Source organism: Onychomys torridus, chromosome 19, assembly GCF_903995425.1.
Source record: "Onychomys torridus chromosome 19, mOncTor1.1, whole genome shotgun sequence".
Lineage (NCBI taxonomy): Eukaryota > Metazoa > Chordata > Mammalia > Rodentia > Cricetidae > Onychomys > Onychomys torridus.
Genome location: NC_050461.1, coordinates 17,934,016 through 17,950,596, shown reverse-complemented (window position 1 = coordinate 17,950,596; position 16,581 = coordinate 17,934,016). Strand labels below are relative to the sequence as shown.

General features: G+C 35.9%; 1 protein-coding gene across 2 annotated transcripts in view; it reads left to right on the top strand.

Moving 5' to 3' along the window:
• The window catches only part of Cep85l (centrosomal protein 85 like), a 120,005-nt gene that overhangs the window by 89,770 nt on the left and 13,654 nt on the right, over positions 1-16,581 (top strand). Inside the window, exons 5-10 of one of the 2 annotated variants that reach the window (XM_036168928.1) lie at positions 2,190-2,307; positions 7,253-7,432; positions 9,636-9,788; positions 11,589-11,743; positions 15,061-15,178; positions 15,627-15,677. In XM_036168928.1, the coding sequence (XP_036024821.1) occupies positions 2,190-2,307; positions 7,253-7,432; positions 9,636-9,788; positions 11,589-11,743; positions 15,061-15,178; positions 15,627-15,677 (775 nt within the window). The remainder of the gene's footprint in view (positions 1-2,189; positions 2,308-7,252; positions 7,433-9,635; positions 9,789-11,588; positions 11,744-15,060; positions 15,179-15,626; positions 15,678-16,581) is intronic. The other variant, XM_036168929.1, reaches the window with a different exon arrangement.

The following is a 16,581-nucleotide window of genomic DNA, read 5'->3' as shown; positions in this document are numbered from 1 at the left end:
TCAAGGCAATAGAAATAATCAGAAGAATGAATAGACAACCCACAGAATGAAAAAATTTATTACCAACTTTATTTTATACAGGGGGCTAATATCTTGACTTTATAAAGTATTATAAAAATTAACATCACAAAACTAAATTATCCCGTTAGTAAATGGCCTAATTAACTGAATAGACCATTTTTTGAAGGAAAAAACACAAATTGCCAATAAATACTTGAAAAATTTGGAAAATATAAATTCAAACTGCTTTCATATTTCATCTCACTACAGTCAGAATGCCTGTTTTCAAGAAATGTGCCAACAAATATGGTGAGATCTGTTCTGACTGACACAGGAAATATGGAGAAAGACCAGTTCTTATTCAGACCTGGTAGGAGTGTAAACTGGTACAGCCACTGTAGGGATCTGTAGAGGATCCTTAAAGAACTGAAAATAGAAGTCCACGTGATTCAACCATACCATTTTGGGCATATACTTGACGAACTCTTAAGTCAACATACCACAGAGATACTTGTCCATTCATGTTTATTGCTGCATTGCTCACAATAACTCAAACATGGAACCAGCCAGATTGTCTGTCAAATGATTGGATAAAATCGTGGGTGATGATGTACACATTGGAGTTGTAGGCAGCCACAACAAAAAGCGAAATCATAGCATATTCAGAAAAATGGATGGAATCTCTTTGTGTGGAACCTAAATTTAAAAGTAAGTGTGTGTGTGTGTGTGTGTGTGTGTGTGTGTGTGTGTGTGTGTGTGTTTAGCTCATGGAACTGGAGAACATGAGAGATCCTAAGTGAGGGAGGAAATGGAATAATGGAATACATGTGATGAGAAAGCTTAAGGAGGGAAGTTAAGGAACTGGACATAGGATTCAGGAGACCTGGGAGAGGGATGCTGGGAAGAGAGCCAATGCGAGCAAAGTGTGACACATGTATGATGATTCCGTGATGAAACTTACAACATTTATGCTAACCAAAGAAGGAAAATGAACAGGAAAAGTGGTATTAATGGTAACTTAGGCTAAGTGTCTGGCTTGGAGATGGACACTCTAGTGAAGGAGTAGTGGTTATTCTGCATCACAGTGATCAGTTAAATTTTAGCATCTAAGTACAGTTCTGGTAATAAACTTTCCTTTGTAGTTGTTTATATTCATGTACATAGCAATACAGATTCCTTTTAAGTGTATTGTTTCAATATCAACTGGTCAGCTCTACAGGTCAGTTCTAACATTGGTAAGCTAGCATTAGATTCCACAGGATCAAAGACATGATCCCCAGCAATTCTTTCTTTGCTTCAGATGCCAGCCACATATGAGACCTCAGGCCACACATGCCTCAGGCAATTATCACAACTATGTTAACATAAGTAAAGAACTTAACATAGCTTGGAATTTGGTGAAAAGAATTGGAATATGTAAAAATTAGTTACTGCGAAAAATTTTAAAAAGAAACAATATATGTCTGTTAATTTTTTGAAAGAGTATCTATTAAATTTTCTCTGAAGAATAGTTTCTATTGAGGAGCTTTGAATCTGTTATTCAGGAATTGAAACATAGACTTCCGTTTGTTTACACACATATATTACACATATTGTGTTGTGGGTAACTTCTTCCAGTCTTGCTTTTTCCTTGTGTGTGTGTGTGTGTGTGTGTGTGTGTGTGTGTGTGTGTATGTGTGTGTGTGTGTGGTGTATGCATATTTACTTACATATGTGCATATGTGTGCTTGGTATGCTTAAATGTATTTGTGTATGTGTGTAAGCCTGAAGATCGAAGATGCCTTCCTAGACCCTTCTTCACTTTATTTATTGAGGCAGGATGGCTAACTGAGGCCAAGGCCTACCCAATTCCAGCTTGTCTAGCCAGCCAGCTTCCCCGGGGGACCCTGTTTGCATCCTGAATGCTCCAGGCATTCAGGCCTGCTACTGGCCTGCCTGACATATACATAGGTTCTGGGGATTTTAACTCTGTTCTTCATGTTTGGGTGGAAAGCATGTATCTCTCTTACCCCATGGTTTTCTTTTCTTTCACACAGGAAAAGTATTTAATTAACTAATTTCCTCCAGTGGTTGAGATGAGACAAAATTTTTACACACTTTTTGAAAAGTAGTAGAATATTAAAATTTCTCTTCACTATTTCTTAGAAAAGTATATTCCTTATAATATGACTTCAATTTATGTTTTACAGGCAGAAGCAACAAATTAACCACCTACATGAAAGGATAAGGGATAATGAACTGCGGGCACAACAAGCCATGCTCGGACACTATGTGAACTGTGAGGACTCTTACGTGGGCAGCTTGCAGGTGGGACTGGAGAACCCCTCATCGTCTGTAGTCGATTAGTCAAGCTGGACTACAGTATGCTTTTTTTTTTGTTTGCTTGGAGGAAATTTTAATGTTTTCTTACTGCTTTATCAATGTCATGGAAAAAATACAAAGTTTAGAGTCTAGAACTGACCAGGTAGGTCAGGAGGGGTGTGTGTGCTGCAGGCCAGAGGCACAGTTCTGTGGCTCTGTCAATGCCTACCTATGTAGAAGCACCAGTCTGGAGCCCAGTGAGTGTTTTAGGGTCAGGATCTGGTTATAACACAAGAGCACCTTACGTCAGTGTGTTGAAACAACAGTGAATTTGCATAGTTCATGTTTGTTTGTAAAAGGTGCTCAACTACTTTCTTTTCCCATCCCTTTCCCACACACATACAAAATAAGTTATCATCAGTTTCTAGGGTATCTTTCCAGAGTTGATGTATATCCTAAACAGATAAAAATGCGTTTAAGTTCTCTACATTTACAAAAGCCCCTAAGAATATGCACATTGTCTTGTACCTGGTATCATTCTTTATATAATAAAGAATTATACAAAATATAATAATTGTTTCTACATCATTTTACATAAACCACTCCACTTTCATTTTCTTTTGTATCTATATAAATTTCTATTTTATAGAAATCATAATTTATTCAACCATCTCACACATTAAAATTAAGGTTGTTTGCCATTGGGTATATTATAAATGATGTTGCGAAGAATAACCTTTTATAAATATTGTTTTGCTCCTCACATATAATTATCTTTGTAAATTAAAGCCCTGAGAAATGAAATTTCTGTTACATATCTGCATACGTGTATGTTTAAGTGGAGACTCTACATATGGCTTATTTTTAACATGATGATCTCATTTCATCCATTTTCCTGAAAATTACAGTTTCATGTTTCTTTAGAGCTGAACAAAACTCCATCTTGTGTACATTTCCTTATTTATCTGTTGACTGGTATCTCAATTAGTTCTATATTTTGACTGTTGCAAACAGTGCAGCAGTAAACATGGCATGACAGTGTCTCTGGTATGCTTCGCTTCCTTCCTGCTGGGGTGGTGGTGCCAGGTCACATGTCAAGACTGTGCTCTTTGGAAGTACCTCCAGACTGTTTTCATCATAGTTGCACCTGTTTGTATTCCCACCACTGTGCTCAACAGGTCTTCTTTCCCAGCCTTGCTGGCTTAAAAAAAATGATAGCCATTCTGATTGGAGCGAGATGGAATTTCATTGTATGCATTTCCTGATGACTAAGGTTTTGATCATTTCTTCAAGTATTAGCCATTGTATTTTTTTTTTTCTTTTGAAAACTGTTCATTTGCTCATTTACTGACTGGCTAATTTGGTGTGATTTTGTTTTGATTTATTTTGACTTTTTTTTTTTTTTGTTTGCCTAGTCTTTTAATTGGGATTAAAAAGTGAGAAATGAACATTTCCTAGAGATGCATGCTTCTGTTTGTGGAATTATTTTTGTTATTTTTTTGTTGAGGCTTTTATTCCCAGATATCAGAAGCTCATTTGAAGTGGATTTTTTTCCTTCATTGTACCCTCAAATGTGTTATTTGTAAAAATTAAACTAATTAGACTTTGAAATAAGGAAATACTAAAAACTAAGTATCTATAATTTAAGCTAGGAGCATTTAACATAGTTAACATGTTACAGAACAGCAGTTCCCTCTGGGATAGTGCTGAGACTGATAGAGTAGTTATAAAAATAGTGTTCTTGTGCTAAATAACAAGTATAATTTGTCTTGAAAACAGTGTTTTTCATAGAACCATTCAATATCTCCTTATAACTTCCTCCTTAATAAATGTTATTCTTGGATTATACAATTATTATATTATCAAAGGCATGTTTAAGAAAAGGTATCTGAGTAGTGTTGGAGGCCAGTAGATGGCTCTCTAAGTCAGTTTATCAATGATTTCCTTTGTGGCTCTTCCTGTCCTGTCAGATCTACTGTCTTTGCTCCAGTTCAGATGCTCTAGATTCTCACCACTTTTCTTTCTTTTGTTCTGGTTTGGGAATTTTATAGTATTTGTGTGTGTGTGTGTGTGTGTGTGTGTGTGTGTGTGTGTGTGTGTGTGTGTGTGGCGTCCATTCGGTAGTTAGTTTAGGGAATGATGGTTTCTGTTTTAGGGTGTTCTAATTACATATTTAACTTCTTTAATAATATACTAAAGGTCTCCAGGTTTCTTTTGTATATGAGTATTGGCAGGAATTGTCCATTTCATTGAGTTTATGAAGTCTTCTGAGATTGGAGGAGTGCTATTATGGTCCTTCTTTTATTTCTGACATTAGTAACCTTGGTCTTCTTTCATTTTCTTCTCTTAGCCTACCTGAAGACTTAATGATTTTTATTGCTCTTAATAAATGCTCAACTTTTGTTTTGTTGATTTTCCTGTATCCTTTTTTTTATTTTTTATTTTTTTTGAGACAGGGTTTTCTGTGTAGTTTTGGAACTCACTCTGTAGCCCAGGTTGGCCTCAAACTCACAGAGATCCATCTGGCTCTGCTTCCTGAGTGCTGGGACTAAAGGCGTGTACTACTGCCACCTGACCCTGAATCTCATTTTTAATTTCATTGATTTTTGCTCTATTTTTTGTTTACTTTGAATTTAGTTTTCTCTACTTTTTCTAGTTTACTGGAATTGGGGACTTAGATTAATTTAACTCTTCTTATATAAAATATATTCAGTGGTATAACTTTCCTCTAAGCACCACTTCATTTAAATTTGACAAATTTTCAGTTATCTTTCAGCTGAGACCATTCCCTTGAGAGTTCCTTTTTAAGCCATGTATTATTTAGCAGTGCTTTGTTTTGAAATGTCCCAGGGTTTTATTGTTGTTGTTTTTGTTTGTGTGTGTGTATGTGTATGTTTGCATTCTAGTTTAATTTACCTGTGGTCTGAAGGCAGGTAGCTGATGAGTTCTCAGCTCATAAAGTATGATTTCTGAACTAGAATGCTGTTTTCCTGGTGACTGTTTCAAAGGAACTTGAGAAGTGTGTGGTGCAGTTGAGGAATGGGTAGTCTAGGTACTGGTTCATCTCGCTGCTTGACGGCCTGTGCCAGCAAGTGTGTCCTCATTGGTCTTCTGCCTTCTGTGGCTGGCCATTCCTGATCAGCTGTTGGAAGTCTTCAGTGACTATGGTTGATTCATGTACTTCTTGCAGTTCTGTCGGTATTTTGTTACTCTTTTATGAGGTTTAAGACTGTTTTGTATTATTAGTAAGGGTTCCCCATAGAAGAAGACACATAGGGATCTTTGAACTACAGTGACAATCTCTGTCTTTCAATTGGTGCACTTAAACCAGAGATGTTCATAGAGATCATGGGTATAGTTGACTTAATAACTGCCACATGTGTGAATATTTTATAGTCGTGTTCTGTGTTACCATGTTCCGATGTAACACGGTTTTTCTCTTTTGTCATTTTAATTAAACATTTTATATGAGTATTTTCCTCTATTTCAATAATTTTTCTTTAGTGTTTGCCCTAGAACATTCATACACATTTGAAATTAATCTTAAGTCCAGTGTCCAGATATGTCTAGGTTTGTATCAAGTTGACAAAAAAAAAAAAAAAAAAAAAAAACAGTCACCACAACAGAATCCACCTATTGTTAAAGAAATGTCTCGATAGTCACTACCCCACTAAAGCCCATTTATTCATTTTCCCAATGATACCTTCATTGTCCTTCTTTCCAACACTTTGTACTTTATGTGACCTTTATTTGAGTATCTCATTATATTGTTTCCTGTGCTATAATTATCTAGGGGCTTCTCCTTTAAAATTTAAATTCTTAAAGGCTAGTGCCAGAGTCTGCAACACTGGGATATTCCTGTGTATGACAGATCTTACTTACACATTAAATGGATGCCTACCTTTTGGCAAAGCACTCGTCCTTTAAGGCCTTGTTCAAAGTCACTTCTGTACCACCTCCCTAACTACTATACCTGCCACTGCCGTAGTACTTTTGGCTGTAGTTTTTGGACCCTTTTCTGTAACCTTGTTTATTAGCCTTAAAATTTTGACCAATGGGGTATACTTTGTAAATATATGTTGAATGCATAGTAGATTCTGTTAATTTGATACTCATCTTGCTTTCTTTAAAGGAATGTATATATTTTTCTGTCCATCCCTTCCAAATTTTAACCCCTCAAGGCCCGTCTTTTCCTATGGAAGAATTTCTGTCAATTTAGAAAGGAGAATTTCTTTCTTAATGGAAGAAGCACTACTATTTTTTTTTTTTCATTCTATGATTATCTTTGAGCACTTGTATGGAACCAGGCATGATTCTGGACAAGTATATATCATACCCTACCATGGACAAAAAGTGTGACTTTATGAATCTTACTTTTAGTTATAGAATCAGTCTATTAGTACTTATTGAGTTTAAATAGTTGAAATGATTACCTGTGAAGAAAATGTTCATGCATTTTTGAGACAGTATCTTTACTCTCTAACTCATGCTGGTCTCCCAAACCTCTCCTTAGGTTTCAGGGTATTGGGATTATAGGAATTCACCACCATACTCAGCCTTTTGTTCATGTTTAATTACTTCTCTAAAAATTTTACTTCTATAAGATGAAGGTGTGTAATACATTATTTGTGTTTTTTTTCAGTATACCTTTAAACCAAATAGTAGCTGCCTTTCATTGAATTTTTGCTGTGTGCTAGGAGCTTGCATACCTTATTTAAAACCTTGCAAATATTTAAAAAATATTCCTATTTTTTAGATGAGTAAACCAAGACTTAGTGATACTGATTCGCTTTCATCATGGTCTGTATTTAGGAAGCAGAAGAGCGAGGACAGTCCGTTTTTAGAACTTATAGGTGTTTATTGCACTGTGACCCCTTCCTATCTTATTTTTATTTGTTCAAGACAAGTAAACTTCTGAAGACTTATCTGCTGTTCTTTTTTTTCCCAATAGCCACCATATGAGAACAGTTCAGTCCAGACTCCATTTTCAGAGCAGTCCTTGTCCCACCCCCAACAGGAAGACCTGGAGCAAAAGCTAGCATCAACTGAGAAAGAAATTTCACAGCTCAACGAGTTTCTCAAACAAAAACTAAACCAGTTTAGTGAGGAGAAGAAGAAGCTGGAGGAAAAGGTGAGTACTTTGTGTGAGATTGTGGTGGATCAACAGCTCTCTTCAGCAGAGCATGCTTGTGTGTCGTTTGCCCTAGTCCAGGTGTTCTATCAGCTTATGAATTTGTATTAGAGGAATTAGTGCTACATGCTCCAACTTTCAAGAACTTGTGCTGTCGGCAGAGATTTACGGATCTTCTTGAGGAGTAAAAGTCCTTAGTATACTTCTAACTAGTAGCGAATTTCCTAAAACAAGCTGCCTACACCAATGACCCTCCATTTCCTCATTCCAATTGTTTGTTTCTTGGTCTCATTGACCATACAGTACTGGGGAATGAAGTGAGGCTTGTCTTCAAACACTTGCCTCAAGCTATTAAGTCGGAGCCCCTTACTCTGAATTGTAATTTTATGTCATACATATGTGGTTTTATGTCTCTAGAAAAGACCTGTGATCCACAAATGAGAGAAAACATTCAGTAGTTATCTTTCAGAGTCTGGCTTATTTCACTCAATGGGGTGATCTCCATTTGCATCCGTTTTCCTTCAAATGACATAACCCCATTCTTTATGGCTGAAGTAAACTTCATCTCTCACATACACACACACGAGAGAGAGAGAGAGAGAGAGAGAGAGAGAGAGAGAGAGAGAGAGAGAGAGAGAGAGGCGGGGGGAGGGGTTGTGATATGTGTGTATGTATGTATGTATTAAAACATCACATTGTCTTCATCCAGTCATCTGCTTTTCGACATCTTGGATGATTCCGTAGGTTGTCAGTTGTGAATAATGCTGTAACAAACAAGGACGTGCAGGTATCTCTGTGGGGTGTTGACTTAAGAGTCATTCAGGTATATGCTCAGGAGCAGTGTAGGCTGAGTCATAATTCCACTTTGAGTTTAATGAGTAACTGCTGTACTGATTTCCATAGTGGCTGGGCTAATGTACATTTTCTCCACTTCCTTCACATCTTCATGTGGTTCTGTCATTCGGTATCTTTATGGGATCCTTTCTGAGCAGGGTGAGATCTAATCTCAGAGTTGTTTTAATTTGCATTTCCCTTACATGCTTAGGGTGTTGAACCTTTTATTTTCTTCTATTATCCATTTCTACTTCATCTCTTGAAAATAGCCAGTTGATTCATGTCATTAGCCTATTCGTTGACTGGGTTGTTTGTTTGTAATTGATCTTAGTTGTGAAAGAGTTTGTGAATGTGGGACATGCAAGTTAAAGTTAGTAGAGTCAAATGAGTCTTATCAAATCTCCAGTTAAACCTCTATAGATCGGGGTTTACTGAGATGATCTGTTCTTGTTTTACAGTAGATGTTAACTTCACGTAATACCTCAACCCTAGAGTGACCTCAGTAGTGAGGCACCTTTACATTAGATCTATCTATCTATCTATCTATCTACCTATCATCTATCCATCCATCCATCCATCCATCCATCCATCCATCTATCTATCTATCTATTTTTGTTTTTCAGGACAGGGTTTCTCTGTGCAGCTTTGGAGCCTGTCCTGGAACTCACTCTGTAGCCCAGGCTGGCCTTGAACTCACAGAGATCCTCATGCCTCTGCATCCCAAGTGTTGGGATTAAAGGCATATGCCACCACTGCCTGGCTACATTAGAATTTTAAGAAAGAAAATGTGGTACAAATTCACATATTTTTGCTTGAAGTATGTAAATTGGCTCACTTATCCCATTTTCTGTTTCTAAATATTTGGTAAGTTCTCCTGGCTTTGCAAGTTTTTAGTAACAAAGTAACTGATGTATCTTCTTTTCTTAGTTCATGTAAAGTATTTCTATATAGCTTTGGAAAATTAGAAATTAGAATCTGTCCTCTAGAGATGAATATTTGCTTTGATGATTAAGAAAATATGTGTAGCTTTGTTTCTATGTCTTTTTGGAACTTAATAACCTTTTAAGATACAGTTATAATTAAATAATTTTAACATAATTTAAACTCAATGCAGTTTCAGCATGAGCACAACATTATTTATGGGATAAAGAAATGAATAGCCTTATCCAGATTCCTTATTTCAGACCTATACGAGTTTCGAGGAGAAGAGAAAGACTCTTTGAATGATACAAGGTAGCTCTTAACTCAGTTGATGATCTTTACTGTAAGCTGAGACTCATTGATAAATTCAAGATACCCAAGAATGAAATATTGATTTTGTAATTTTAGTAACTCAAAACAATTGAGGATTCATAATGTTTTCCTTTAGCTGAAAACCAGAGATAGATACATCAACAGCCTGAAAAAGAAATGCCAGAAAGAATCTGAGCAAAACAAAGAAAAACAGAGAAGGATTGAGACCTTGGAAAAGTACCTGGCAGATCTTCCAACTCTAGATGATGTACAGAGTCAGAGTCTACAGGTAACGTGGTTAAACATGCAACTTTGAAATGCTTGCAAAATGTTTTAGAATCTTAGCTACTTAGAAATTGCATACTCCTTTACTGCTCCTAAGATAGAAATTGACTCTAAAACTGCTCAAAAAGAATAAATAAATCTCTCTTCTGTTGCTAGTGTGTGATTACCTTTGTAATAAACCTACGTGATAACTGTCTTACTTAGTGTTCTGTTTTTAAACTCTGTTTTTTATTTATTGTATGTATGTATGATGTATGTATGGAGGTCAGAGGGAGCTTCATGGAGTTGGTTTTGTTCTTCTATCTCTACATAGATTTCATGTATGAAATTCAGGCATCAGACTTGCATTTTAAAACCTTTATATGCTGAGCCATCTCTTTGGCCCCTAACATTCTATTTTTAAAAGGTGGTAGTTTCTAAACCTAACTGTTAACTCTACCTTATATATCCACATTCACTCTAGTTTTGGTTTTGTCCAATGTTCTCTGGGATTCAAGGCTGGTCAAGACTTGAGTATCTTTATAGATGTTTATTTTCTTCACTAGTTCTTAATCTTGCTGTAATTTTTAATATGCCTTGATCTGTAATCTCTCTTCATTCCTCTGGCTTCTATTTTCCTTTCTTAATACCTCATTCAGTCTCTTTGCCAGTTCTGGTGAAGGCTCTTGAAACATGGCTTCACTCCAGTTATCTCAGTCCTTCCAAGCCATAGGTTCTCAGTATAGGCGCCAACACCATCTGGGGAGCAGTTGTTCTGTGTAGTCTGCCTTGTGCACTGCAGGAGAAGTAGTTCTTGTAATCAGTCCTTCCGGCCTCTACCTCCTAGATGATCATAGTGCTGCTTCTCTCTCCCAATACAAACAATGGACTTTTGTCAATTTCCGTGGAGGTCAAAATCATCTTCAGTTGAGAATTGTTTATATAATTTAGGATGTATATAGAAAGAAAATTAACTTATAAATTATAAAACTATGGAAGATTAAATATAGGAAGGCAATAAAGACCACAGGAGATTACATGAGCAGAAAGAGGCCGCAGTAGAGAATTAAAACAGATGTGATCATATTACCATTAGGATAGCCACGGCCAAGACTCATGGTGCTCATAGACCCTGGTTATAACAGTGTTATTACAAGAATCAAAGTACAGAACCAATAAAGTGTCCACAAATTGATGAGTAGATACACAGTAAGTAGTACATACATAGAACGGACTATTGTTGGGTCTTATAAAGGAAGGAAATTCTGACATACTCTTCAGCATGGATAAACCTGGAAACATTTTATAATAAAATAAGAATAGCAAAATAAGCCAGTCATGAATAGGCAATATTGTATAATTGTATTGTATGAGATTCATAAGCAGTCAACTTACAGAGACATAGAAAATAGTATTGTAGGATGCCATGGAGTGGGGCAAAAAGTAATTGGAAAGAAATTTAATGGGTACAGGTGTATAAGATAAGTTCTGGGAATTGTCATGATAACAATTTGAACGTACCTAATGGTAAAGAGTCATACATGCAGACATGGTTATGTTATGATGTTAATTATATATTGTTTATGTTTTACCAAACTTAAAAAATTAAGAACCTTTCTGTGTTTCAGAAATGTTATCCAGTCTTCTGCTTCATAATCCATTCTCCCAATTCTTTCAAATAAAGGAAGAGGCAGTGTGAAGTTCTTTAAATAAGATATAGAATGACTATAAGCTATCAGTCTATTTAACCCTGAGAAGAGTAGTAATTTTAATGGCAGTATATTTAGTATTGCATGCAATGCAAACTGTAAACATTTTTCCTTAGCTGCAAGTCCTTGAAGAAAAAAACAAGAATTTGCAAGAGACTTTGATAGACACAGAGAAGAAGCTTGAGGAGATTAAGAAGCAATGTCAAGATAAAGAAATGCAGCTACTATGCCAGAAGAAGAAGGAAAAGGAGCTGGTGACTTCTGTTCAGAGGTGAGGGGACCTTTCATGTCTCATGCTCTTTAACTTGCCAGGATCATCATTGTTAGCTTAGAAATGTGCAATATGATTTCACTGAAGCCGATTGGTTCAGTAGTAATTTGATATTTTTAAGCATTATACCAGCATCTTACCAAAAATTTTAGATGGAAATAGCAAAAGAATGAACAAAGAAAGTCAACTCAACAACTAAAGCCTGGAAATATTGCAAACTCTTCAGTTAAAGGTTTTATCAAAACAAGTGAAAATTCTAAACAGCAGAAAGTAACCTGTAAGATACACTACACTTCTTCACAGAGAGTGCACTGAAGGGGATTGATGGGCTTTGGTTTCATCTCACTGAATGACGGATTTTCATGTTCTTTCCAGACCTCCCTGCACATCTCGCCACAGTTTGCCCTTTAAAATCCAAGTCTCCAGCAACAGTGACTAACATTTGTTGGTCTCCTCAGCTTGTGCTCAAACATGGGAGTTTTTATTATAAACCTAGAACACTGTTACATGCATCGGATTATATTCTCTTAGAACCTTTAAATCATATTGTTATCTGTCATGAATAGATTGAACTATCTGAAAGAGTCAAATAATAAAACAGCAAAAAACTGAGTGCCTGAAATACACTTGGTTTACTATTTTCTCTTGGATTTCAGCACAGTGAACTCTCTGATTTCTGTTCTTGATGTCAGTTCCCAAAACTGTCATAGTTTTGAGTTTACATTTTTTTTCCTAGTATTTTTCTTTCTTGCACTTTAATTATTTTAGAAATCCACAATTTATACCAACTTTTTAGTCTTAAAAATACTTCCTCTTTTTCACTAATTTAAACATTTTATCTTTTTTGACAAGAATAAACACAGTGCATGAATTCTGTTTTGTAAGCCGCTGTAATTGAGGGACTTAAATCTGTGGAGCTTGGAGCCGTCATAGCAGTGGTGGGAGATCACGGGGTGCCATTTTGTCCATGTTTGCTTGTGGGGATTTGTGTCATTTTCTATGTTCTCTTTTGATAGGGTTTTATAGAACACTGAGCCACAAATGTTTGATTTGCAAAGATTAGTATAATGTATTCCAGAAAACATTTTCCACTTTCAATTTTATCTTGAGGCTGACAGAGATATATCTTTAAAGATTCCTCTTGCTTTTCAGTAAAAGCTTATTTTTAACTCTCCAGTATCTATATTGGCAGTAGAATCACTTAATGTTGAGGGATAGTAATGGTATTTACTTGGGTCTAGGAAATTTCTTATATTTTGAAAGAACTTCAGATGTACATATGACTACGAATGTTATTACATTTTATATAATGTTTCTAAACTTTTTTAATTTATAAGAAATTCATACAGTAAAATTTTTCATTAGAAAGGAAAAAGTAAAATATATAATAATGCATGTTAGTTCCACTTTTCAAAAGATTTCTTACTTTTAGAAATGGCCTTGCTACATAATCCAAACATATATGTATGAAAGGAAACCCAGTGGTATGTAGCACAATGGTATATTCCCTCCTTATTGTTGGCTCTTCTTTAAATTTTAAAGGTTTTGTATGTGCATGTGGGTGTGTGTGGGTGTGTATGACAGCCAGGGGTCAACTTCTGGTATCCTTCCTCTGGAGTTATCCACCTTGGTGTTTGAGACAGAACCTCTCAGTGGTCAGAGACTTGCTCAGTAAGCAAGGCTAGCTATCAAATGAGCTCTAGGGATCTGGCTGTTTCCACCTCCCCCGTGCTGGTTTACAAGCATAGGCTACCATGCTTGCTTTATTAACATGGGCTTTGGGGATAGAAGTCAGGTCCCTGGGCTTGTACAGACTGACTTAGCTCCCCAAACGAAAAGACTTTAATTTTTAAAGTGTGTTTTATCCTCTTTGTAATGCTGTGAAGTACATGGAACATAGTGTCTTACACCAAGTTGGCAAAATATAATTGTAGTTTGAAAAAGTAAATACTTTTTACAACGATCAACAATGTATTACAAAGCAGTACACCATATCAATACTACATAAATGATCCCTGGTGCCATTAGTTATGAGTACATCTGCAGCCCTTATTCTGCTAACCTGGTGCTATCTGTTCTTTTCCCAATCATAGTGTCAATTCTTTTTATTGAAGAAGGTGGCTTCAGATTGCTATAATGCTTAAAAAAAAAAAAAAAAAAAAAAAGAAACAGGAAAAAAGAAAAACCAGAACCAAAATATGCAGCTTGTTTGTTTTGACAGGCCTTACCATATGTAGCCCTGGCTGGCCTGATACTCACTATTTAGCTCAGGATGGCCTAGAACTCACAGCAGCCCTTCTATCCTAGTCTTGTAAGTGCAAGGCTTCCAATTATGCATTACCATGCCTGGAAGACGTTGCAACTCTTGAGAATAATTCTTTTATCCCCCCAAGCTGTTATTGTTTGGTGTTGGTTGTTATTGTTAATGACATAGTTTGCTTTTACCAATTACTAATCTTCCATTCTAATGGCTAACACCTCATTTCCCTGTATCTTTTATATTTTTTTATTGAGAAAGCATTTTTCAGACAATACATTTTGATCATTTTTTTTCCCTCCTTCAGTTCCTCCCAGATCCTCTCACCTCCCTACCAAAACGCACATGCGCGTGTGCACAAACACACTCACAGAAATCAAAATAAACAAGCAACAGATGGGTAAGATAAAAAATGCCCAAGCAAAGCAAAATGAGATGAAAAGCCTAAAAGAATACCATTGAGTTGGTTTTGTGTTGCCAGTTATTCCTAGGCATGGAGTCTGTCCTTAAGTGGGGTTGATCTACCCAGTGAGACTGAATTGGAAGAAACTGACTGGTTTTTAATATTCCAAAAGAGCCTCCTCCTTTGTCATAGACAGCATGACAAACCTGAGCAAGCTGTTGGCATTGTAGAGCCATGTTCTTATTAATGAAGGGAAAATAATTCTGTTGGTTTGGAAGCAGCAATCCTACAACCAAAGTTTCGCCATGCTCAGAGACAAGGCAGGAACATATATCTGTGTTCTGAATCTCCCCACCGTACTCATCTTGGTCCAGTAATACTCTACTGAACCAGTGTTTACAGCAATGCTCCTCTAGGGAAGAAGGAAGAAACAGGCTTAGATTACAGAGTTCAGCTTCATGAGATGGACTTCAGTGGGAACTAGGGATGCCACACTAAAAGCAGCTCTGACTTCAGATTCGCCATTTCTAAAATGATGACCAGCCTATGTAGTTATGAGCTCTTTTTCTGTAAATACATCGCTATTTGTATATTTTCTATGAATCTTAGTTGTTTGATTTAAAATATTTCTTCGTGAATTTTTTTTCTAAATAACAGTTTACAACAAAAAGTAGAAAAATGCCTTGAAGATGGAATCCGCCTTCCCATGTTAGATGCAAAACAGCTTCAAAGTGAAAATGATAATCTCAGAGAGCAGAATGCAGCTGCTAGTAAGGTAAGTAGATGCTTTGAGAGCAGAGGTCAGATCTGTCCTGTTGAGTATGTGAATCTTAGAGTTTTCTATGTGGTTTATAATTTTAGTGATGTTTAATAGCTTATAAAATAGCTTGTTTTGATTTAGAAAGTAGCAGTTTAATATATTATAAATTATTTAAACTTAAAGCCAAAACAAAAGTAGATATTTTTCCCTAAATTATTTGAAGTCTGTCTCAAAGTTATTTTTATAAATAAAAAAGTTTCATTAGGAATTACAGGAAAATGTTTCACTTTTAACTTATGGGTGCTCCAAGTTATCTTCCACTTTGAAGAATATTTAACTATGAATGCTTCTGTAAAATAAAGACATTTACCAATAAACTCTTCTCTTTGAATTTTATTGAGGTATTGATGCTTTTTTAAAGTAATGGAAAAAGATTCAGACTAATTTATTTGCTGTGTTTTAGATAATAGAGAGCCAGCAGGATGAGATTAACAGAATGATTTTAGAAATTCAGGTAAGCAATATTTTGTACATATTTTAGTGTATATGTATATGTATATGTAACTGCCTATATTACCTAAAAGTATTAACATACATGTATATCTATATGAAAATATATTAGTAGTACCTGAGATAAGTATTAACATACATGTATATCTATATGAAAATATATTAGTAGTACCTGAGATAAGTATTAACATACATGTATATCTATATGAAAATATATTAGTATTACCTGAGATAATTATAAATTATTTACTATTATTCTGAGCAGAATGCATAATGTACATGTATACAGTTGTGAAATACCAGAATTTACTAATTTGCTGAACCAGTTCTCCAAAGGAATTTGAAGACTCTTCTCCTCTTCTTGCTCCCTTCTGTAATTGGCCATAATCTCTCTCAGGTGCAGAATGCATTTGATTCAGGTTGTCAGATCTAATCATGAGCGAGAATGGAATGGTGTTCGTCTATGTGTCATTTAATTTCAGATACTTGTTCCGTCTAGAAACATATTCCCAACCAAGCCCTACCCATTTTGTGTTCTTGTCCTCCATCAAATTTTCCCCAGAAGTCTATAATGTTCTCCGCAGTGTCCCATTGGTACTGCCTGACACTGAGATCTCTAATACACTCTGTCTCTCTGGTTTTGTTTTCTGATTTCCTCCCCCTACTGCCTTTGTACTGTAGTGCCTATAGTGCTGGTTAGGTGATGCTCACCAATTACAGAAATGATGCAGTGTCTGTTATTTGTTGAATACTTCTATTATGTACCAGTTAAACAATAGGTTCTAAGTATGACATCCCACAATCTGTTTTTATAGTTCCTTCCTACCTGTGTATCCTTGAGCATGCATACCATGCTTGTGTATGTGCACATGATGCCTCAGTAAATTTGAGTAAAAATTGTAGTTCCC